A 25,794-nucleotide genomic window follows, 5' to 3' on the forward strand; every position below is an offset into this window, starting at 1 on the left:
TAGTGTGCTGCAGTTCATCCTAAATATCTCCCCTGGAGAATAAAGACACTTTGATTTTGACTGTACATGTGCCCCTATTCTTATATCAGTTTGTTTGCCCGGCTGGATATATGAGCACAAAATATTTTCTTCCTTTTTTAGCATTTCCTTGCTTTGTTGCACCTATTTGAATAAGCTCTTTTCAAAATAGATGTAATATCTGAACTATATTATGGTGCATTAAAAACAGGCAACAAATCTGCTGTCAACTTCGGGCAAGATACTTTCTATGAATATCTACTCCACCAAACCCCATTGTTTGTTGTGCTAGTTCCGTACAGTGGGATTTCCTTCGTAGATGACTTGTCCCATGAAGTCTGTGAAGAACACCGCCTGAGCAATGATGGAGAACCAGGTGAGCAGGTGACAGACGCAAAGTCGCAGCAGCTCTGGAGGCATCTTCAGCATGGAGAGCCACAGCAGACGCACGGAGGTCTCAACCTGAGCAAACACACAAAACGTCTCCAGTAAGAGGCGCTCGGACAAGGAGAGACGCATCATCTGGACAAATGCGGCCTGATTACAACTCGACGTCCTCACCTCGCCTTCCTCGCTCTCTGTGTCCCCGCTGGAGGAGTTCGTATTGCCGCTGCGGTGTCTGCTCCGCCTTCTGTTCCGCCTCCGGTGTCGGGCCTCCACTTCGTACAGGTCGTTCATGCTGCGAGACGGCTTGATGAGGAGGGCGGCGTTGGCTCGGCGATAGCGGTAACGGTGGCTCCCCACGCGGCCGTAGTATGAGAAGGTGCAGGACGGCTGGCGGTAGAAGGTGTGATGGCGGCGCGGCTGTCGCATGGGAGCTCCGGTGCTGGCGGCTGGACAAAAAGGCAATTTTGTTGAGATAAAATCTAGTTTTATATAAGAAACATCATATGTAATGTCTAACTAAATACAAAAGGCACATAACATATTCAGACAATTATTTGTAAGAGTTTGAAAGCCACACATTATTTTTCTAACACTTTCTAACTATTCATTATGTTGTTATCACATCAACTCCCTGTGAAATAAACTACAGCTTGTGGTTGTAATCTGATAAAATGTGAAAAGGATGACCTATTTTGCTTCCATGAACGTCTATGGGCAAAGCAAAACATGTTTGCTCCATGTTTTGCACAAATTGATTATTAGAAAATGAGATTTTAGTCTGCTCAGTTCTGTCTTGAGCAGTTTTAGGACGTCTTGTCACTTTAAATCCAAATAAGCTGCTGCTGACCACGCCCCCAACTCAACTTTTACACTCACAGGTGAAAATGGCTGCAAACACATGTACCTTTACACAACTGTTCATCTTTGAAAAGAAGAAGTTGAGCCTCCTGCACAACCAACAAGAATGTAGCAAGTGGTTTCTGAATAAGTAGGTCAACAATAAAACGCTCGTCTTTTCCAGCAGCCATTTGCTGTACAGCAAATACAGCAGTAAAACCGACTGACCAAACATGTTGGAGCTTCGCATGGGATGCTAATTGATGGGCTGGACTTCAATGGAGTTGCTAAGTGATGAGCTAATATGCGACGTTACAATCAGTAGGTGTTAGAAATGTCTCGTTTTCCAGACAGAAAAAATGTATTTATTGCCAAAAAATGACTTGGTGTTTTTTTTCTAAGCGTTTGAGATGTTTTTAGAAAGAGTACGAAAATGTTCTGTCACAAAATGTGAATTCTGCATAATATTTGCAAGGCGCTGGCTTGTGGAGGTTCTGACCTTTAACCATCCCGGCGCGGTGTGCTTGTCCTTTAGAGCTCAGCCTGTCTGAACTCCCTGTGTCTGCGTTTGTCACGCTGGCCAACAGTCGCCCGTTCAGAGTCCGCTGCTCATTCAGCTGGTTGTTCAGCAGGGCCTCCTGCCCGTCATCGTTCTCCATCTCCTGCAGGAAAGCCGACAGGCGGGAGATCCTGGGCGCAGGAGTGTGTGTGTGTTGATTGGCGTGGTGGGGGCGAAGAAAGTCTTCGCTTCCCGCGCTGCTGCTGCGCCTGATGCTGGCGAGCCGCGGACGGGAGCTGCTGTGGTCGGGGCTGAAGAAGGACGGGATCCTCGGGGGAGTCCCGTGGTAAGGCGAGAGGCGCTCGGCAAAGATGGATGGCTCCAGGTGGCACAGGAACAGAGCGTCGTGGTCCAGATGGTCGAGTGTGGCGTCTGCCATGGCGAGAACGCTGTCGCTTTTACCTGAAAGGATGACAAGAAGGAAGTGTGAGAAAAAAAGAAGATTCTTAGATGACACGCCAATAATGGGAACCATATCTTCTGGTTTTAACTTACTTCTGACTAGCTCTACTTCCAGAAAGTCCATGTCTCCTTGCTCTGAATGATCGTCACCGTAATCGTAGAAGTCGTAGGTTTCTATCGTATCATCCTCACCGATCATTTCCAGCGTGGGAGCAAGAAGTCCAGGCCTGCCATTGGCTGACGGCTGCAGGTGGTTGGACTTTGGACTCTCCTGAAATGAGATTAACTTTAAATATACGGCACAGAGTTTTTTAATTTCTCTCATTTCTTTATGTTTTCCTCCAAAGGAAACAGTTTTAGTTGATATTTTTTAATTTTGCCTTTTCATAAATTGTTGAGCAGTGTGTTATTGACAAAAACAAGGAAAGTAAACACTAACTTTAATCAATAGAAAGAAACAAGTGTTTAAGGAACAACAAATAACTGGAGTGAATGGACAGAAAAGCCTGGAGATCCAAACCTTTTTAAAGACAACCAGATACCTTGGAAGAGAACTATAAGGAAACGATGGCTGACTCGACTCTTTGGTTCCGTTCTACAGTACCTGATCGAGCCGGTCGCTTTGCGGCGAATATTGCAGTTCTTCAATGCTTAAGAGATGGAGAACCACCGAGATGGTGAACAGGATGGCAGTGAAAACGAACAAGATCTGCTCCTGGGACTTAAAGATCATTCCGAGAAACGTGTGTGTCCAGTCCAAACCGCCAAGAGCGTAGCCGACTGCACCGCCGAGGCCTGGAAACACAAAGGTGTCACGAGACAAGTATCAGGTTTGTTTATATGCACCATCTGAGATGACAGGATCGGATCTTACCAGCAGAAGCGGCGTGGATGTTGAGCGCCATGTCTTGCTCCTCCGTATCTGCGACATCCAGCAAGTACGCCCTGATTGGTCCCTCTGTGGCGTCCGCACAGAAGTCCAGCACCACGACGCCCAGCACAGTGAGAACGATGCCTATTGGCTGTCTGCCCTTCTCGTCGCCAAGCGACAGACCTGACGGGGCAAAAGAAGGAAAACAGTGAAACGGCGATTAGAAACACGTATCAGTAAAGAAAGAACCACGACACGTTGTCTACATTAGCAGCTAAATTAAGATATTTTTACTCAACTAAATGTCAATAAATTTAACCCTTTCATGCGTAGCAGTGGACAGCTGTCTAAAAGCCATTTTCTTGTCTTTCTTGTTATAAATGCACACAGACCTCTGAACTGGACTTTGATGCATTTTACAATACACTACCAACTGGTGGCCATCCACTGCAAGTGCAAGAAAATCTTTGTTAAATCCCATAAGGCAGACAGATGAAAAAGCAACTCAGGAATCTTCAGTCCCTCCTTCTGCAATTGATGACTCTTGTAGGTAAATAAATATAAATATTGTGACATCAAGTAACCCCTAAAGACCAATACAATGATGTATTTTCCAAATAAGTACCTTTTACTTGGAGAAAATTACAACTGATCACCTAGAAAAAAAAGTTCACAAAATTTTTTCCCCCACATTTTTTTATGCCTTAAGAAAATCAAAAACATTCTGGAAAATATTCTGACATAAAGGATCATGATTCATATACTTTGAAAAGAAGGAAAGGAAGAATAAAAAAAAGAAAAGAACATTTTTAAATTCATTAATACTTTATTAATCCCAAAGAGAAATTATATATCAAATATATAATATGAACATATAAGATAAATGTTATTAAATTGTGAAAACTCACAAAGACAACTCCTGCTATCCCTGATATTTGAGCTTCTGTGGAGATAAACCAGGTAATAATGACAGCTGGACACACATGATCAATAACTTATTTGTGACTTAATAGCTGCATGACCTAGATTAGTGCAGGAACAGGTCACATTTGCATGTTGTGGGTGACCTTGTCTGTTTTTCTCTCAAAATACTCACAGCAATGAGTTTGGGGGCCCCGAGGGAGAAGTTGCATGAATATGTGTGAACAGTGGAGAGTCGGAAGTCTGTACTGTAAGGATGTGAGTGCAAGATACGAGACGCAGTGTGACGCAGCATGACTTTTCAAATCCATCAGGGTCGAGGAAATGAAAGTGTTTGTAGATGGAGCAGCAGAGTGTGCTTCCATGTGTGTGTTTGGGTGAGACAATGGAGCCACAGTGCTCATTAGCCAGGCACCCATACAGGAAGTGACCCGGGATTGGTGGAGAGAAGGAAGCAAACAGGAACCGTTTCCCTGTGAACTGCTGGCTCTGGTGTTCCCATGTCAACACACACACAAGCACACTCACACGACCACAATCATGGACAGGTTACTACAGGTTTTCCCACGTCACCCGCTGTTTTCCACACATTTATATGTATTTACAGCCACACACACACACACACACACACACACACACACACACACACACACACACACACACACACACACACACACACACACACACACACACACACACACACACACACACACACACACACACATTTGCTCTCTTTCGTTCATTTCTCACACAGGGTTGCTGGTTTTTCCCATGCCAACTCTGCTGAAACGGGTCTTTCACAATCAGATGCTGTTCGCTGCTTTGACCTAATTGGCAACTTTCAGGAAAGAATAAAAGCCAGTAATAGTAGTAGCAGCAGTAATAGCAGTAGGAGGAGTAGTAGGACTAATAGTAGTAGTAGTAATAGTAGATTCTGCTGGGTGACTTAAAAGTTTCTGTATTGATAAAGGACAAAAGCATAGAATGCTTTTGAAGAGGAAACTAATTTTTAGAGGGAACTGAGACATATTTGTGGTTCATTTAAACTGAAAGTGAGAACAAGAGTTTCACCAGATAACAGGAAGGCGAAAGGCAGCAATATGAAGAGTTTGGAAATGTTGGATTTGCTGCTATTTGGATAAAGTTACTATTTAATTATTTTACTTTTTACATAAATCACCACAAAATTGGGCACTTAGATTGCATTTTAGGACTCTGGAAAATATTAAATTTTCTTCTCATTCGTCAGAATATCTAATGAATGCTTCACAACCATTGCTGATGAATCATATTATAACAAAATGTAAAAAAAAGTAAGTTTAAAAATGCCAACCTAATAACAATTCTTATGTTTAATCACTATTATTTTCAAATATATGTTTAGATTTTTACCCATTTCTTTGATTTTTGTCCAATTCAAAACAAAAACCTGCAGTCACTAATAAAATCAGCTGGCTACATTTTTAAATATTTTTATTTAATTTTTGTATACTATATATTTTTGATCATTAAAATGTATTTTTTTGGATCATGCAGTTTGAATTTCCTTAATTTTTGAAAAAAATTTTTTTTTTCATAATCAAATAAATAAAACATTTGAAAAAACCCCAGAATGTTTAATATCAAAAGCAAGTGTTTATTTAACTTTCAAAACAATATCATAATAAATATTTTATAACATTAGTGTAGAAAAAGTTCATTTCTTAGAAACATGAAGGAGTTTTATTTTGTATCCTTTAAGAAAGAAATACATAAATATATAAATATTTATAAAGAGAATTCCTCAGTTTTAATACAACAATAAAGACCCTGTGCTCACCGATCAACGACCCGTTCAGAAACAGCGCCACTCCAATCAGGGCTCCTATGCAGAGGGCCAGGATGAACGGCCTCCTCCGGCCCCAGCGCAGAGTGCAGCGGTCGCTGGCCGACCCGATCAGCGGCGTGAACATGAGGCCCAGAACCGGACTGAGAAACCAGGTCAGACTGTAGTACTGCTCTGGAAGACCTGCAGACGGACAAGCAGACATTCCCCAAGTTAAATCAGACAACTGTTGTTTTCGTTTTCCTGCTTTAACCAGCAGGGGGCAGAAGGCGCTTTTTGTAGGAATAAGTGTTTTACACTTTAAAACCAAAACATAACCAGAAACCAAAGAAATTTTACACTAAATGTGACAAGATGACCGTGATTATTCATTGGATGTTAGATGGAAACATTCACAGCAGGCAACATGTGAATCTAATTTACTTAGGATATCAACATTATAAGTAACTCAATTTAGGAATAAATCTTATATTATAGAGCTACAATATATTCCAAAAGTTTATTTTTCTTGGTTTATTTCTGTTCCATCTCCATCTACTGAGCACTTAAGACATTATTAAGTGCTCAGTATCAGCATGTGGGATTCGAACCCAGAACCTCTAGATGCAAGGCAACAGGGCTAACTTTACCGCTCTGCAGCCCAACTCTGGGATTTTAAATTTCCTTTGAAATGCAAAATCATTTCCATCTGAAAGCAGTGGTTTTTCTACCACAGATGCTTGTGATGTTGGTTCAGGAGTCGTTTAAAACAAGCATTGCAGGAGTTGTGCAGTTGTCTTGGATTCAGGTGAAGTCTTGTGAATCTCTTTTGCTTGTGCACATTTTTTCTAACACACAACTTCCACTCAACTTTCCATCAAAATGCTTGGGTACAGCACTCTGGTTCTTAGCCGTTCGTAGTTGGCCTTTCTGTATTTGCATACCATAACTGTCAAAATGAAGAATGACACACAAACTTATGACACTGTGTGATTAATCTGCTTATCAAGATGCACCTGTTTGGCTACAATTTTTAGAGACATGAACAGTGTTTCTGTTTTGCTAACCTTAGCAACATCTTCCGATCACGCAAAGGTGGAGGATTTATTCCAGACTGAATTATCACAACGAGGGTAAATGAACCAACAAGTCCCAGATCATTAAAAGTACATCTGAAAAATGTTTTTGTTGTTTCTTTTCCTCAACCATTACAAATGCTGCCTTTGAAAGAAAAACATTGACTTTTGTGTATTTTGACTTTGCTTGCTTTGTGTTTCATTACCTGTCAGGTTGTGAGTTAACTTTCTGAAATTTTGTATCCATATTGCTACTGCACAAGTCGCTGCCATGTTCAGGTGAAAAACAACCAAATTACAGTGATCGTTATTTGGTCTGGAGAAGCTTTAATAAGATGATCCAAACAAATTCGAACTCATCTGCAGCCAAAAACGTGGAGATGATTTTTAAACTTTTGTTCTTCTAACCAATGCTCTTATTTTAGCCAGTTTTAGCCATGAATTACTCCAATAAATATCTAAATGTAATGAATGTTGGTTGTGCAAAAATTCCCAAAGGAAAAGGAGATTAAATCTGACCTTATCTGTCATCAGTTCTTAAATTATTAATATGCTCTAACCTCCCAGCATCAAGGTTAGGCTTTCAAACATAAAGGCCGATGAAAATAGCTTTGGCTAAATGGACTGTGTGCTGTAAACGTATGGAAAGACACACATGCCGTCAATACCTCTGAATAATAGCAGCAAAGAAACACTTCTGCTAAGCTACTTCCTAATCCCTAATCTATCAGTGGTGATGACTGCAGGAAGGATGTTATTTCAGTAGAAGAGATCTGCAAGTTAAACTCATTTGGGCCAAATCTGGTGGGCCTCGAGTTTGACACGTGAGCTAGATTAAAGATAGTTTTTTAACTGCCTTTTTCTTAAACCACCAGAAGGAGGAGCTGTAACCCTGAAGGCCTTCCACTTTTTGAGATAAATCATCCAACAGTGGCTTTTTAAAACCATGGTGTCACATTTAAAATGCTGGTTTCTGTTTTCTCCAGTTTTGCACTTCAAGTCCTGCACAGACAGAACTGAGAATAGCCAGAATCCTGCAGTGAAAAGACATTTGCCCCAATTTAAGATAACACAGGTCATGTTCCCATTGTCTTTTACAAATGTTGACCTCTGAATTTCTCCTGATGGCTTTGCTAACTGGACCCAACCTCTGCCACTTGTAGTGACACAATCTTGGGAACTCTGTCACCACAGAGTCTCCATCACCTAATAAGGCCATGCCATTTACAAAGTGTTTCCTGCCGAGGGGCTTGTTCAGACTTTTTATCTCCAGGTTTGTTTCTGTATTTAGCTTAAAAACATACACACACACACACACACATCAACAAAATCAGTGGTCCAAGAAAAGTATGGGACAAAACAACAGATAAGAATCGGTTTGTCAACATCAAAACAGGAAAACAGTTTCTAGTAAACAGTTCCCACACAATACAAAAAAAAAAAAAAATCACAGACAACATGTAGTAAATAAAGACATGTCTGTTCCCAACAATTCGAAAACTCAGTTCCCACACAGTTCTGCTACTGTAGATGCAAACGCACATGTGCAGGAGGAACAATAGTGAGAGTATCAAGACGCAGGAAGTATTTTAGAAACAGAAACAAGTGTAACAAAAAAAAAAGCAGAGGTCCAGGAGGAAACGGAGAGAAGGAGTGTGAGAAAGGGCTGACATCAAACGGTGCAGAAAGGGAGGGTGGGGAGAGTCAGGATAAAGGTGAGAAGAGGAGGAAATGCGAAAGACGGAGTCGGATGTATGGAGTCTGATTGAAGCAGTTTATATGATTCACTGATTGTGAGAAAAATAACAACGGCCTCATCTGTCATCAAGCCCTTTTTTTTCTTATTATGCACATTTCCTCCATGAACGCAGCAAAAATAATGGTGTTCGATGTGCAGCTGTTGGAGTACAAAGTGACCATTCATCAGCGTCTGCACAGGTTATTTGTGCTTTTCTTTACGTCTATCCAACACTGAAGGGATGTAACAACCTCCAGTGGTTTTCAAAACTTGCTGAAAGAGTGTTGTGCTTTTTAGTATGAGTACAGATTGGAGTTTCCTCACTGGAGCTCACATGTTACTACATTATTTTACTTGTATACAAAGGACATAGCACTAATAACGTAGCTCATGCATGCATATAACACAAAATATTGATTACAGTTAAGCGCTTTGGCCAGTTGGTCATATTGTTGAACACGTGTGCAGATGTCGCAGTGGCCTGAGGCAGCTACATATTTTACACACACTCTGTTATTTGGGGACTGCTAGCTTTTTCAGTGGTGTATTGTATCATACTCTAAATTACATTAATTCAAAATTAACTGGAACAAACACTACCACAAATCTTTTACTAGTTTTCTTCAGAAGATGGTGATACCGTTCACTTAATCAAACTTTGTGCTTCATCTGTGGCCTACAGGTCACAAATTAGTTTAATCTTTATATAAATAACTCTGGTCAGCAGCCAAAAAGATTGTCTAGGGTTTTTCCAACTGTTTAAGTGTAATTTTGGTGTGCCGTTTCCAGAAATCACATTGGTTTCAATTAGGTCAACTTTATGAACTAAGCTACATGCTGCTGAGCGCATGATGCGGTCAAAGAAATGGAAGTTCATGCACTTAATTTTGCACAATGAAGACGTAATGTTCAATTTACATGTACTTACCCTTATCAGTGTTTATTAGTCAATTTACAGAAATAAAGATTTGTATCATTTAATTCATATACTCTGTTAGAGAACAACTGTTTTCCTCCTAAAATCTTTTTTGTATGAAAAATATTAACGGAAACGAACTGATAATCTCACAAAAATCAATTTAGTCAAAATATCAGATTTCTCTGAATCAAATCAGAATAAAAAATGGACGTCATTTTTGCAAAAATAGCCCTAACTCAGTTGCAAAAACAGACAGCATCCCCCACAATTTTTTAAAAATAAAATTCAGAGGTGCAAAAACAAAACTATCAGCCTCTGATTTAAGCAAAATTGATCCCGAAAGCCAGTTAAAAACTGAAAACTACAATATTTTTCTGATCAGTAAACTCATCACGAGAGCCAAATGTAAGGCTGGGGATGATTGCAGCTGAAAACAAATGATTCTCAGTTAATTACTAATGGCAGCTGTCAATTATCTCTGCAGGACAACACATTAAGGGTAAAAAGTCTTGACATTTCTGTCACTTTGATTCTGTGTTTGCAGGGGGAGACAGACTGGAGTTCGTGAGCGAATGTGGTCAGTTTTAGGACATTTTGATTGGTGTACAGAAAGAGATAGATTTAGAAAATAAGCAGAAAAGAAACTGAGTTATTGAAACATCCGAAAAGCAAATAGAGAAGAAGAAACAGCTAAAACAAAAATAGGGAGTTTGTCTGCGCTCATCATCATGTCTACTGTGAACATCTAAGAAAACTCATTAGATGAGAGGCTTGAATTTATTTGAAAAGGAGCTAAATGTGTATTTATGGTCATTTTAATTAAATGGTGAGCAAATTATAATTATGCATCAAGATGGAAGCATGTAATTTCTTATCCCTCAAGCCCGTCTGAATCGGTAAAATCTCCCTCCGCAGAGCAGGAATCCCCAACATTCAAGTCAAATTCAACAACCTCTCCTTTCTTTTGTCTCCTCGTTTTCTCCCATACTTTCGCCTCTTCCCTTCCTGCCCGTACTCCCATAAACACAAAACAATCCCTTCATATCCTGCACTGGCGTGAGAAAATTTCAGGGAAAATGACAGCCGTGCTGAAAACAGCCAGAGAAATGGTGTGAAAGGGAGAGTGGGCACAAAGGAAATAGCAAAGTGAGAATGAGAGGCGAAGAGGACAAGAAAAAAAAGGGAAGGAAGCAGGTATATTTTTAAAAATAAACAGTGTGAACAGATGGACTAATAGGTCAATAAAATATTGGTACTGACATTGTTTTGTTAGCATCTGAAATGATAGCATCTTCTCAGTCCTTTAATTTTAAAACCAAGCCCAATCATCTCAATATTTATTGTATATACTGCTGCTTTCTGCAGATGTATCAACAGTTAGACATTCATAATTCAAAATCTCACTGCTTATTGCTTAGCAGCGTCACCGCATCAATTGATATTAAACTGTAATGAAGACAGTGACAGAAGCAGTAATATCATGACGATGATCATAACTACCGTTGGTATATTTGTTAACATTGAAAAACCACAAAATCTTATTTATTTTTGGTCTAGTTTCTAGTGCAAATACAAGTACGCTTGTTAATGCATAAAACTAAGTTGGAAAAGTAGCTTTCAGCAAGACATATGAGCTCATTTAAAGTAAACAATTTCCTAATATTGATGAAAAAGTACTAGTTCTACGCTCTGATTACTTCTCTTATAACAGGGAAAAATGTTTTGTTATAAGTGAAATAATCTGCAAGTGGAATTATTATCTTTTAATTATTATTAAGGAACAATTGTCTTCAAACAAGCTGCTACATCATGCAGAAATGTTACTTTTAAATTAGTTTTATCTCACTTAAAGTGTACTAAGACACTTGCACAAGAAATTAAATATAAATACTTGGTAAGATTTAGTGCTTTTGCAGCATAGAAATAAACTCACATGCAAAAAGTTTTATGTGAAGCTGAGGTAAAATTAAGATAAGGGATTTCAATATTTTACAGCTTTTAAACTAATGTCTTGACTTACAGCACTGTTTAGCTATAAAAAAAGATAGTTCAGATTATTTTAAGAACATTTCTCCTGGATACAAAATGTTCCAACGGAGCTTCCTGTGCCAGATTTAGCTTGAGGGAAGCCGCATCATCAGACGGAGCTCAAAGTGGAGTCGTTGCTTCTGTGCATCAAAAGGAGTCCGTTTAGGTGTTTTGGGCAAATTGGGATCCCCAAAACGAGCTGGAGAGTGTAATTGGGTCCAGGCTCCCCTCTTAGACCTGTTAACCTTACCCACTTACCCATCCTCGTCGTGGATAAGTGAGAATGGATGGTTTGGGTCTCAATGCTGTAACAGTGCCTCATTTCTACTAATATACTCAATATCTCAATATCTGGAAGTGCAGCCAACATGAACTGAACATCTTCGTTCATGTTCCCGTTGATATTTATTATTCATTTAAATGTCTGTTGTATCTTCTCAATACTTCCCTTCTATTTTTTCGTATGGATTTATTTTTTTTATATATAATCTTCTGTTTCTTATTTTCCAATGAAAACACAAATTATTTTTTCAGGCAAACCGCAAATGCAGTACAAAAACATCTTCCTCTTGTTTTATCTTGGGTTTCAATTTAAAAGTTACATAAACTTCTGATTATCTGTGGATAAATTAATAATTATTCCAAGTTTGAATCCAAGCTTGCTGAACTATTTTTACAAGAGAGCAGAGACACTTTATAGGCCTCGTAAATGTTGAGCTAACAGCTGGAAGCACAACATCGTTCATCCTGCACATCCTGGTAAAACCTTGTGATGTAATGGCACAAAAAAAAAACCTGCTAAAAGCAAATTCAACCAACATTTATGATGTCAGGGATTATAAAGTGCAGAAAAAGAAAATGAGAGGAGAGGAGTGAGTCATAGCACTTCCCAGCAGTAAGAGACGGTTATCAATCATGCATAGGGCATGCATTCGCTCTCTCTTTTTACAGAAACGCTTTGCATAAATGAAGACAAATACAGCCAGCAGCCAAGGTTATCATTACAGAAGTGCATTACAGTGCAAACCTCTGCATCAATATTTGAATTAATGCTGAAAGAGGAACATTTGATGTGGACAAAAATGCATCACAAGCTAAGAGTTTCTGTTCACTAAGCAAGCTTAGAAATACTAGAGAAGCTGCATTAATAGTTGTCCACTGGGAGAGGAGTTGACACTATGAACTAATGTTCATATCACTGTGCAAAGGTGCTAAATCCCCTCCTACCCCCTGTTCTCTTGCCATACGGTGGCATTCAGATCGGGTGAAGCCAGCTGGTATGCACACACACACACACACACACACACACACACACACACACACACACACACACACACACACACACACACACACACACACACACACACACACACACACACACACACACACACACACACACACACACACACACACAGCTGCTTCTAGTCAGCAGAGTTATGTAACAGCACTGCAGTAAACTAGCTGCCTCCTGCTGAGACGCAGAGACGAATACGGGAAGAGAGTTAACCACGACAAAATGTTTCGAAATGTCTGCACAGATTTCTTCTGTACATTAAAACAAATAAATTGAGTTACTTTTCATATTTAATATAAAGCATATGTGACGAACAGCAGGTTTGCTGGTTTCTGGCTGCGACCGACTTACCACCAACAGGAAGCTGCAGCCTTCCAACGAAGAGATCGATGAGGCCAATAGACACAGATCAGTCGGTGGTCTTATGTAACTTTACATACTTTTGGTCATGCAATTAACAACGGACACTTCTGTGCAAATTATAAATGTCAGGCATCTTAGCGAAGCTGAATTCTGGATGTTTGTTTTGTTTTTTTCAGGGTTTCGTGCCAGAACAAAGCAGGCTTCATGTGATGGATTTTGGCTGTATAGCATTTTGAAAGTGTAGAACAGGTAGGAAAAAAGCTCAAATGCATCTTGTGAGGATCCTGTTTACTTCATTTAAAAAGCTGCAGAATAGGGACTTGAGTGTGATGGACAATGATCTTAGTGTTTCTCCAGTTTACAGTCTTCGTGAAACAAATTCCACTTTGTTCTGAAAATACTCCGACTTTCTTTGGCTCAAATTCTTACTAAAATTCTCCCAATTCATGGAGCTCCAACTTCGGTATGTTGGCCTCACAGCTTGAAGCTGCTGGTAGCTTAATTTATTCAGGTTTTCCTTTTAGGTAAAATTAAAAAAAACAAAGTATAAAGTTTTTTTTATTTTTATCATTAAGTTTTGAGTCACTTCTTGTAAATATACAATCACATAAAAACAAAGATACAATTAAAAATCTTAAGTGACAAGAACACAACTCTTCTATCAGAAATGTAAAAAAAATAAATGATGTTTACAAATGTTACGAAGTAAAAACAGGAAGTAAAAACACGTTCCAATCACGATTCTCTGATTATTCTCAAGATTTTCAGTGAACGTAGCAGAAAAATCTCACAAATTTCACATAACTTCTGCTTTTCTTAATGTAAAAAGTCTCAAGCAGAACAAAATCTCCAGTCAACATAGCATGTCTTCTGTTTAATCATGTGAGTTTCCCAGACGTTGCTATTCAATTTTAATCACTTGGACTGCAGTCAGATACAGTGAAACAAATTACTGAATATTGTTTATTGTACTCCTTCCATTTGACATTGGATTCACTGGCATCTTTTTATTTCGAAGACATTACTAAGAATGTTTCCTCCCTACTTGATTTCCCTTCATTTATCAGGAGCCTGTGGGGCTGAATCACCTGCGCTCACAGGACGTATTTTTATTGAGCGTTCCCGGAGTCTGCACCGACTCCCGTCAAAAAAAAAAAAGAAAGAAAAGCTTTTCATTTCACAGCAGCACCGGCTTCAGCATAAATTTTATTTGAAAGAGCTGGTCTCATTTCATTCTCTCAAGGGTTTTCGAAATGATTTAGCAGAAACAAAGTCTAAGTGCCACTGTTTTGAATTTATTGATGTTATTGATGTTGGAATGTGTTTTTGTAACCGTTTCACTATATTGTTGTCAGGAAATTTTTGCAAAAGAGATTTTCCGCTGCGGCTGGCGGCCTGACTAAAACTAGGAAGATAGAGCACATCACCCCAGTTCATTGGCTCCCTGTGGCTCAGAAAATATACTTCAAAATACTTATGTTAGTATATGAATCACTGAACGGCTTAGCACCACAAAACATTAAAGATCTGCTGCTGTTGTTTCAACCTTCCAGACCTCTCAGGTCTTCTGAACCAAATGAGAAGAAACGGCATTCAGCTTCTATGCACCACAAATCTGGAACAAACTTCCAGAAAACTGCAAAACTGCTGAAACACTGACTTCCTTAAAATCCAGACTATAAACCCACCTGTTTGGAGTTGCTTTTGAAGCATAATCTGTTAACAATTTAACGATGTGACTGGACTTAAAATCAAATGTTTCGGTTGTTGATTCTATGTTCAATGGCTTTGTTTTTGTGATGTAAAGCACTTATACAAATAAAATTTGACCGATTGATTGATGAACCTAGACACCTGCGCTGATGAGGAAGAGGAGCGGTTTTACTTTGAGGAACGACAGAGATCATCATCGGGCCCTGGACTGGGCTCAGCCGCCCTACAGAGGAAGCTCTTTTCACCCACTTGATTGCGGGATTCAGTTATTTTTGTCGTTCTCCATTTCTCACAAACATTTGAGGGAACTGGAATGTTTTCATTTCAGACTTGAGCTTGTTTTTCAGCTCAACTCTCTTTTTTTTCCCCATAAAGAGGAATGGAACAATGCCCATTAATTTGATTCGCCTCCAGCTCCAACTTAAAACTAAGACCAACTCTTATAGAAATAAATTTGCTGAAAGGAATTATGTCAATTTTGTAAGCGCTCCTATTGAAATTGGTGCAAAACTGCATTGGAGACACTGTTTTTTGTTTTTTTTGCATCACGCCAGTTTGATTAAAACAGCAACACGGTGTTTTGTAGGCACTGGCCGCCTTGGAAAATGTGCAGCTGGATTCAGCAGAGCTCAAAAAGCTTTCATCAAAAATCAAGTTTGTTATTCAAAAGTGTTGAAGCCACAGCTCTTCTGTGAAACTGCAGACGACTTCTGAAGTCTTCCTGAAAGAAAACATTAGTATTGTTGCTTCTAAACGAATATGATCTTGCTTTCTTTGCACTATTTGAGATCTGAAAGTATGGCATCTTTTTCATTATTTTGACAATTTCTCATTTTCTGCCAATAAATACGACATTTTTGCTTGAAATTTCAGACATGATGTCCGTAGTTCATAAAATAAAAGAACAATATTCATTTTAATCTTACAAATACCTATAAAGAGAAACTGATCATTTTGCAGTGGTCTCTTAATTTTTTCCAGGGTTGTACGACTTGAGACCATTTACATCCATGATTTTAATTGCATTCTTATTTAATAGATTTAATATTTTACATGATCAGAATGTCAAGAAGTCTTTTGCACACATTTGTAATGGAAACGCAGCTGTTGCTATTCACATTCACTGTTTGGATAAAACCCAAGTTTTGGTTTTAAAGGAATGAAAGCAACGGAAAAAAAATTTCTGCACTTCCTCCTAGGTTTTGTCCCTTGTCATAACCTGGAACCTCTTTTGTTTTTCATTGATTCCACCCAGTTTGACAGGCAGGCGAGAGAAACAATATGCTGACATGCTAACCCATAAACACACTATCCAGTTTAGCATTCCTCACATATTTAAACTAGTTTAACACCTACTTCATGGGAAAACAAAAACAACGTGAGTCTTATGAGGGAGGAGAGTATTATTTCGTCTTTTCAAAAACACAAACAAGCCACAATTGAACTGAGCTGCAGCCCTGATGAACCTTTCACACAATGCATAGAAACCTCCAATTCAGATGTAATAATCTTAAAAGTAGGGCTGGAAAATAAATCAATGTGATTAACTGGTTGAATTTGTTGTGTATTAAGACACTTTTTAATATTTTTCACCAGAAACTGGACAAAAAATAGTTGGTAAGATATCAGGGAAGCAATCTCTTTATCTGAATGACTTTTTTCCAAATAACATCGGCTGATCAAACCCTCAGTTTGTCAGCCCACCATCTTGTTTTATCAGCATATCTCTGAGCTTCCATTTATTTGGACTTTGAATTTAGGTCAACCCCTGAAAGGTCATTTATAATTACTTCTAAGAAAAAAAAAATAGGGAGAGAAAAAAATCTACTTGTAAGCCACACAAGTCAAACTTGAGGCCCGTGGGCCAAATCTGGCCCGTCATATCTTTTTATGTGGCCCTCTGGATTTTAGACTAAACACTAAATGTGCTGAAATATTATGTTATCAATCAATCAGAGCAGTTTTTATCTGTTCACTGGCAAATTATTACAATCAGTCCCTCCGGTTTCTTGAGAATTATGGTGGAAATTTATACAAAAACAACAAATCTCTGCACTTTTTTGCATTAATACATAATTGGAAGGTTATTGCAGATTTTTCTCAACATTTTTTAAAACTTTCTTACTTGTACTAAACAGCTGCCTCAGGCTTAATTGATGTCACATTATAGTCCATGATCTATGCAGCAAATAATGAAAAGTCGCACTTAACATCATAAATAAGCACAGATATGGTAAATATTCCCAAATTAGTCCCACAAATACTTTGAGTTTTATTGTAAAAAAATCAAAGAGGCAAAAAATCCTGGAGGGACTGAAAAGATATTCAATATTATTTAATTTGAAGAATTCATTGATATTTTAAGAGTTTGTGAACAGGTTTTATTGATACATTCTGGCACAACCGGCCCTTTAAGAGCCTCCATGATCTTGATTTGGCCCAAAACAAAAATGAATTTAACATCACTGCTTTAAGTCAAAGTTACTTAGAAAATTTGTTGAAGGTTGCAAAAAATATATTTGGAACAACCAAAACCTTTTTGGGAATAAAGAAATTTTGGTGTTTACATCCATATTTTTAGAATATTTATTAAAAATCTGACTTTTAGAGAATGCTTATTTAGAAAAAGCTGTGCTGAGTTTACAGGCCCAGGTCTATGACACCCATTAATCCGACAGCCTTTTTTCTGATTTGCTGTTATTCTGGTCCATGACGCCTGGAAAAGATGTGCTTCTTCAGGGGGATTGAATCCTCAGTGTAACTGCTTGCAGTTCCAGTTTGCAAACATTTTTTGTCTTAATTACTATTGCTGCAATCCCATGCATGTAATTGCTGACTATGTGAGAAGGTAAACTTACTGGAGTGGACCTACTAATAGAAAGTTTTAAATAACCGCCGAAGTGATAAATTGATCAGTTTCTTTAACTGAGTTGACAGAATGTGTGAGAAAACCAGGATTGGTGCTGAAAGTGCCTCACACTTTTCACACAATTCACACGGCGAGAAACTGACTCTCAATCTTTCCCTATAGAAATGTTGTTTTTTTACATTTTATATCCTCGTTTTTTAAATTTCTGTAAAGCAAGAAAAGATGCATTTTTGTAGGTTTGACCACCATCTCCGCTGCCCTTCCACTTCGATTAATGATTTGGTCAGATTACGGTGATTAGTCCCCGTGACACGAAGTCAGTCATTTATATAACCCCGTCTCCAAGGTCATCCACTGGATTAGAGCGGCCAACGTGACGGGATCCCTCAAGCGGATTAGGTTACCTGGCATGCAAGTATAAACAATGCAAGATCAGGCTGATTTGCCACGATAAAGCAGGACGGTGTGGTGTATTTTGGAAATCTTTAAAAGGGTAACAGCTAATATGACAAAATATTTTCGCTACATAAAAAACTAGGGGCTGGAATGGGGTCATCTTATAAAAAGAAGTCTAGCATTGCTGCTAATGTGAGGGGGTGAGTGGTAGAGAAGAGAAAACGATTGAGGTTGTTGCCAGTAAAGTAAACTGGCTGGCACAATGAAGATTTGCTAAAGTGATTAAATGGCATCAGAGATTAAGCATTAAATGATTATATTGAATTCTATTACAGGAGAGAGAGAAACACCTTAATATAATCAGCTGCTCCTTCCAGGCGTACATCCACACTGAGCACAAGGACGTTTCCTGTTGGACTGTAGTAATCTCTTCTGGAAAAGCAAAGAAGGCTAAAAATGCTGTCCTTCTGCCAGGTCTGCAGTGTTTTGGTTGCATCGCTAAAGTCAAAATTCATCCAAAACAGGTCAGGTAAGAAAGGAAAATGCAACTTTTAATGTAACTGTTGCATTAAAAGTGTCGTATTTATCAAATGACACTTCATGACAACAGTCGCAAACATTCATGAAGATTCAAGTTTATGACTGTCTCATGTTGCACACCCTTTCAAATAAGGGCGTGTGCATAAGACCGACATTTCTTTCTAGTCTTCAACTTAATGGAGTTTTTTTCTACTTTGCACATTACTGGTTAGAAAAAAAGCTAAAATAAATCCTATTTTCTGCGACGTGTCTTTAGATTCAGTCTCATCTCTGCAGAAGATGTTGACGCGGTCCCTCATGTTCTTTAAAACATTAATATTTTGTCGCTGATCATCGTTTTGTCAGTTTTTTCCCATAATTTGTCTTTGTTTTTTTTTTCATCAGATTTTTCTGGACCTGCTTTTGGGCTCAGCGCTCAGGACTCTTATGTAATGGCCCATCCTTAAAGGAGCAACGCAGCACTCTGCCCCTTTGCACCACCGTCTCCCTCTCATCTCACTAGGTAGTCTTCCTTCAGACAGTAATTTAAGTCTGAGGCCTAGCACAAATAAATCACAAGTCACTGCAACTAAAATAAAAAAAACTTTTAAAGTTATAACACTTAAATTTCTGACATTACTGCATAAATTCAGCTACTTTCTGATCACATTTAAGTGTTAAGTTATTGGAAGATAATCTAATTTAAACCCTTTTTTATCTTGCACTGTTTTAGTAAGTTGTGTTCTGAGAGCCCAATTTGGAGGACAAGATGTAAACTATAGAAAAAAAGTAAAAACAAAACGCATTTCTTAGCTACAGTAAGCGTCAAGTATCAAACAGAAAAGAATACAATGCAGAAATCAAGGTACGATGGGATACGTTTGGAATTAGAAATAGGTTTACCTTCAAGCAAAGCTTGAATTGCATCACAAACAGCTCGACAGCCAGCTCATTCTGAAAGGAGCTCATGATTTCAGTATTTGCTTTTTGTCCTAGCTTTGAGGGAAGCGTCTGTGTGCATGAATGTGAACAGCAGAGAGCTTCCCACACAGGATGAGCGGCTCCTACTCGTTTCTCTCCCCCGTGTAAATAAGGGCTCCTTCATCTCGCTGCGTCTCCTGCACACACTCCGTTCCCCTGACCTTTGTCTTGAGGGGTTACACACACCGACACAAAAGTTTAACTCTCGGTGAACCAGCTCAACATCTTCCCAGCTAATTCAGTCTTCAGCACTTACTGTACTGGGAAAATAAAAGTACAGTAAGTGTTGTTGTGCCTCAATGTAGATTGTTTTTAATTCTTGATCAGAAAATATAAGTGGCTTATAAATGTTTGTGTAGATTTAGAAGTTAAATGCAAAGAAAACATGAAAACGCTTCCAAACAGAGCCCGATGCTGAGCAATATTTTCCCCTCCAAGTGCTTCTGCATTGCTGCCACCTTGTTTGTCCTGTCAGCAGTTTTTCAACTCTGTCACAATGGTCCTGTCAACACTTTACAATAGTGGGTTTGGAGGGGAATATTTTCATCTGTAGCTGTGGCTGGTCAACAGAAATAAGCTTGAGGTGACAAGTTACATCAATCTCTAATAATATACATCCATGACACCTGTCGCACCAAAAACCAAACTTCCCAACAAAGGCTGTGGGTGGTGACAGATGGTTTGATTTGCACGCACTTCCGACTTGATTGTTTTGTAAAAATACATATAATTTGTTTCTTGTAAAGGTAAAGACGAAATAATTACTAAAAATTCCTGGTACTTTAGTCAAAAATGAAAAATAATCTCAATTTGATGTTTGAAGCACTAAGAAGTGATCAAAAATAATTTACAAAACCTCCCGTCAACACACCAGACATTTACCAAACAATAGACCTCCATCAAGCACTGGGTGTTTTCCTAATTACTCAGATTAATGGGAGGGTCTAACAATTAACAACTTAACGTAAACAATTCCAAATACAAAAATTAATTACAAAGTTTGGTTCTAAACCAGCTTAAATTTATTATGACTACCCAAAGAAGAAAACAAAATTGGTAGAAATTTTACAATCCACAAAATTTAGCACAAATGGCCACAATACCAATAAAAAGTAAAATGAAGATGTCAGCGGTGGATAACAATGCATAAGATGTTTATACGTTTTCTTCAAGCTACCATTCGTCTTAACTGCACTTATTTTTATTTATTTTGATGAGCAAACATCATCTGATCTGCAGGAAGCAGCTATCAGAGCAGTCAGAGTCTGCAATGACTTTTAGGGCTGCGTGATATTAGGAAGTTTAGAGATTGTGATAATATCTGCAAAAATTGCAATGATGACCATTTATACAAACAGAATTTCTTCTTTCCTCGCTCGCTCATCAGCGAAAGTGATCAAGTGGGCAATAGCATTTAAAATTTCATGTGGCAAAAAACCATTTACAAACTCTTTCTTTTTTGTGAAACGGTTTTAGGAAACTATCAATAACCATATTTTCAAATCTATTATTGATGCTTTCATGAAATCAAAAGAGGACTATATAGTAAAAAATAACATTTCTGACAATGCTGCCAGTTTAAGTATCACTGAATGGCATTTATTATTGTCTTGTTGAATCAAAATATTTATCATAGTGAGAAAATGTTGAAGATAACAATAAACAATACAATAAGTGCCCGTCACTGTGTGACCATCTGCTGCTGTGAGACTCTCTCCAACTGGCTGAATATCACATTAGCATGTGAAATGCAAGTTCATGACACTTGAAGTATATCTGACAAGCATTATTGCACTCCAAGCATTCCTTGCAACAATACTGCGCACACTAATAATGCGATTATAATGACAATTATTCCCTTATTTATCCATTATGCTATCCATTATGAAAAACTGATTTAAAAAACACTGAAATATCCTGAAAACTTCCACACAAGAAGCCAAGAACTTTCCTACAGTCTGACATAAGCTGACACAAGCTTCAACAGTAATTGACATAAATCATTTGGATTCTTTCAAGTCAATAGTCCTAAATTGGAGGATTAATAATCCATAATTGCAATTACATTCATCTGAAACACAGTGAAATGGGTAGCGGCTGCAGCAGGATGTGCTGCTTGCTTGCAAATGTTCTCCAAAATAAAATCTCAAAGGGAATGATAAAAAAAAAAAAAAAAGCTCAACTAGTTTTCTTCCTTCAGTGATAAATCTGAGATAGAGTCAAAACTCTGTCTGATTCAGATTTGTTTATTTCAGGGGATTAATCGGTACAATTTGTACCTCACAGCTATTTCAAATTTTACTAAGAAGGGTTCAGACGTGTCCTGATCTGAAAAAATAGGCTAAGGCAGCTAAATCAGGGCTAAAATTAGAACAAAAGCATGCAGCAGTCTGAATCCACAGCAGGCTGGCCTGAAACAGTGTTACGCTGATAAAATTATACAAACTGTTTCAGTTTAATGCCACAAACGCAACAGAAACTCATTTACACATCTCAGGTAATTATTCTAGAGTGTGGTAGTTTTATGCATTAAGAAAATTTGATGGAAACACATAATTCTAGCTTTCCGTAACTTTCTTTCACCCTGAGCAACATCCAGGCGTGTTTAAGCCTCGTTCTCGCCATCGGCCCACCTTGGGGGGCCAGACAGGCTTCGCGGTGGCCTGAGTGACCTCTCTATAAATGGCTTCTTAGTTATGTAAGGTAGGAGATCAGATGGGGTCACTGAGGGAGGAGAAGGCATTTAGAGAGGGGAGGCACTGAAAGAAAGCAGCAAGAGGGGCACACCATCAATTGAAAATCAGATTATTAAAGAGTTTCTAACTTATTCGTAACCATTTTTCCACTCTCATATTAATTTGATAAATTTTCATAGCAGGTGTGGCTCCAGTGAAGGCTTTGATTCTTTCTGCATTGTTTCAGAGAGTGCCAAAAAATATGTATTAATTAAGGCTCTGCCTGCTGACATATGCCACTCCTGGACAGAAACAACCAATCAGAGCGAGGAGGAGGGTCTTAGTCCTGTCAGTCAATCTCATGTACATGTTGCTCACACCCTCTGTTCCCCGGAGCCTGTCGTCAATGCTCAGGCTAGTTAGCATAGCCGCTGATAATGGCGGATAAACGGTTTTCTTGTAGCAGTGAATTGTTTTTCTGCCATTGGCACAATGATCGGCATGTTCACAAGCTTGATTAACAACACCAAGACCTCCCGGCTTTAACATTCAAAAATGTTACAATTTTATCTCAAGTCTGTAGCGGGATCCATAATCAACAGATTATTTTTGCCTCTTATGGGGAAAAAATTGAGTTAAAAGGTAGTTTTATAGACAGAAGTTTGCAATTATGACTCCACACATTTTTAAAAATAAAAACCTATGGATGTTTGTAGAATGTTGGGGGCTCCAAAACCAACAGGTGCTTCAATATACAGGGAAGGCCATAAGTTTCCATACATGGGAGAATGTAAAATGTATATTTCTTTTATATTTCAAATACCCAAGAAGATGAGTTTGACAAAAGAGCAAAGAATTGAAATTATACTGATGGCTGGATCGGGAAGCAGTCGCTGCACGAAACTTTAACAGAAAACATTGAACGAGCATCACACACACACAACACTGTGGCAAAACTTATCTGCAAGTTTCAGAAAACTGAAAATGTTGCAGATCAACCAGGAAGTGGTCCAAGACGTGCAGCGATTACACAGAAATAAAAATAAAAACGGTTGTCCAATATAAGTGTTTATTTTTTTCTATGTATGGAAACTTATGGCCGACCCTGTAGATATAAAGAGCTGAAAGACAATATTTCAGACTGAAAGTCTAGAAAGAACAGAAAAAAACGACAGTTCCAGTGACTTACCTATCTGCAGCAGCACAGGTGTCACCAGCGCCGTCTCCATGGCGTAGCAGAACTCTCGGCCAAACATCACTGCGCCGTGCATCACCCATCTCTTCAAGGGAATACCTTCAATGGACCCCTCGCTTGCCGACTCCTCCCCTCCTTTGCCTCCTCCTTCACCCCCCAATCCATCCGCCTCGCCGCCTGCTCCTGCTTTTTCCTCCTCCGGGCCCGATGCGCTGGATTTCTTGGCGCCGATCCCGCCAACCAGAGATCCGACTTGCATTGTGTCAGCCTCTGTGTTCTGCGGAGGCATGGTGGAGGGCATGCACGCAACGAGAAAACTCCCCTTCTAGCGCAAAAAAGCTGTGAATATTTTGCAACTCCTGAAGGTAAACACAAACTTATTGTATCAAGTTTGTTGCAGCTTATTTTAAACTAACAGTAAGTTCCTTAAAGCAATTCACTCAAATTTTGTCAAGCTACAAACTGCAACCAGTGGATGTAACAGACTGACCTCTAAGTATTCAACAACAAAAAGTTCTAGTTAAAATAAAATGCCTACAAATGTTAAATGACTGTAGAATAAGCTACAATTTCTCAATCTATCAAGAATTTTCTCAGATCTAAAAGAGGAGAAAGCCAAAAAGAAACTTGTGCCCCAAACAAGTTGTCCTCCAAAAAATAAAATCAAAACAAAATACTGCAACTTCAAATTAAATCCTTCTTGTTTTCCACCCAGTTAAAAAATGCAAATCAGCTTTCCGAGGCTTATACGAAATCCCCCAAAAATAAGCGAGCAGTTGTATTTCACTGGAAGAGTGAGTGGTACATTCCAAGAGCGGCTTTGTGCGTTTCCTTCTTTGTGTTGGCTTGGGAGGTGTGTGAGATACTGCTTGAACATTTATTTGGTTTGTTGGTATGCCAGTGTTTGCATGTGTTGTGTGTGAGAGTGTCTGTGGGTGTGTGCATGTGTGTGTGTGGGTGCATAGGGTGTTTATGGCTTTTTTGTCATTGAGGTTTGCGGCTTTGTTTTTCTTTACTGTCTATTACAAGCAGTAAAAATCCATATAGAAGACCATTCGGTGAGCTCCAGAGTCATTTTGTGTCTGGGGGGCTGGACGATGGTGTGGGTGGGGGCGGGCGACAGGCTGCAGGTGGAGGGGGGAGGAGGGCGGGTGGTGATGGCGGGCGGAGCTCCTGTAAAAATCCCCATCGATTGGCTGATTAATCTGGTGAAAGAAGCACAAATCAGAACATCAGGACTCAAAAGATTGTAATTAAGAAGGTTATTGCTTTAGGCATGACAACAACAGCATGGAAATAAAAATAAAAGAAGCTATATGCAATATGTTCAATATGTAGAATATTTACTAAACTGCAGAGCATTCTGGGGGATGTAGGCAGAGGAAAGACTTTGCAGAAAAGGAAAAAAAAAAAATCAAACACCTGATTAAAGTGTGGATATTTTGAATGGAGACATTTTTCTTTGTAAATTCAAGGTTGTGAGCTCACAAAGAGCCTTTTTGGGTCTGAGCGAGAGGCTGGAAAACAATATTCAAAAACTTAAGAAAACTAAAATATACGCCAGTATTTAGATGCAGCAAACCTCAATTGTAAGTTTGTCCTGTTTGCCTACAGGTAGATACCACGAGAGACACACACATTCATGTCTTCTCTCCTTTGAAAAGAGTCAAATTTTTTTTTATTAGTTTAAACACATGATTCATCCTCGCAGACACTCAGACAGTCTTTGAAACTGGACAGAAAAGATGCAACGTGGTAGACGACCTGAAGCGTCGTCAGACTGAGCTACTGTTTGGAACAGAGGGCTTGTGTGTGCAGCCAATATAAAACGACAGACAGAAAAAAATAAAAAAAAATAAGTGAGGGAACGATGGAAAGCCTTCAGCTATTAATATGCTTCACAGAGAAAGGCAGGAGGAGGGCTGATAGGGTTTCTAACAGCGCTGAATCCCACTGAGTGTTTTTGTCTCTTTGGGATGAATCCCACAGAGAAAACATGTTTCATCACACACATCAACAGCTTTATGAGTTTCATCAGGCCTCTGAGCAAAACAAAGAACTAAATGAGAGAAAGGGAGGGAAAGGAGGCTTTGTATGTGGAGAGTGGGAGGAATAAGTGATGATGCAGAGGTCAGAGGGAAAAGGAAGACCAGTAAACTGAGAAATGAGATCGACAGATGGATGAAGATGGAGGTTTCTCCCCTCATCCCTCTCCTCTTCATTATTCAG

The 25,794-nt window shown here is 38.9% G+C and overlaps 1 protein-coding gene across 2 annotated transcripts in view; it reads right to left on the bottom strand.

The window, feature by feature from the left end:
• The window catches only part of LOC129374974 (solute carrier family 45 member 4), a 44,640-nt gene that overhangs the window by 5,842 nt on the left and 13,004 nt on the right, over positions 1 to 25,794 (bottom strand). For both annotated transcript variants that reach the window (XM_055053702.1, XM_055053703.1), the window contains 8 exons: positions 23,560 to 24,770; positions 5,815 to 6,003; positions 3,078 to 3,257; positions 2,808 to 2,998; positions 2,297 to 2,474; positions 1,742 to 2,203; positions 580 to 851; positions 319 to 480 (listed from right to left, as the gene is read on the bottom strand). In XM_055053702.1, coding sequence (XP_054909677.1) covers positions 319 to 480; positions 580 to 851; positions 1,742 to 2,203; positions 2,297 to 2,474; positions 2,808 to 2,998; positions 3,078 to 3,257; positions 5,815 to 6,003; positions 23,560 to 23,866 — 1,941 coding nt within the window. In that variant the 5' untranslated portion in view covers positions 23,867 to 24,770. The remainder of the gene's footprint in view (positions 1 to 318; positions 481 to 579; positions 852 to 1,741; positions 2,204 to 2,296; positions 2,475 to 2,807; positions 2,999 to 3,077; positions 3,258 to 5,814; positions 6,004 to 23,559; positions 24,771 to 25,794) is intronic.

This window comes from Poeciliopsis prolifica, unplaced genomic scaffold (assembly GCF_027474105.1).
Source record: "Poeciliopsis prolifica strain line A6 unplaced genomic scaffold, Auburn_PproV2 SCAFFOLD038, whole genome shotgun sequence".
Lineage (NCBI taxonomy): Eukaryota > Metazoa > Chordata > Actinopteri > Cyprinodontiformes > Poeciliidae > Poeciliopsis > Poeciliopsis prolifica.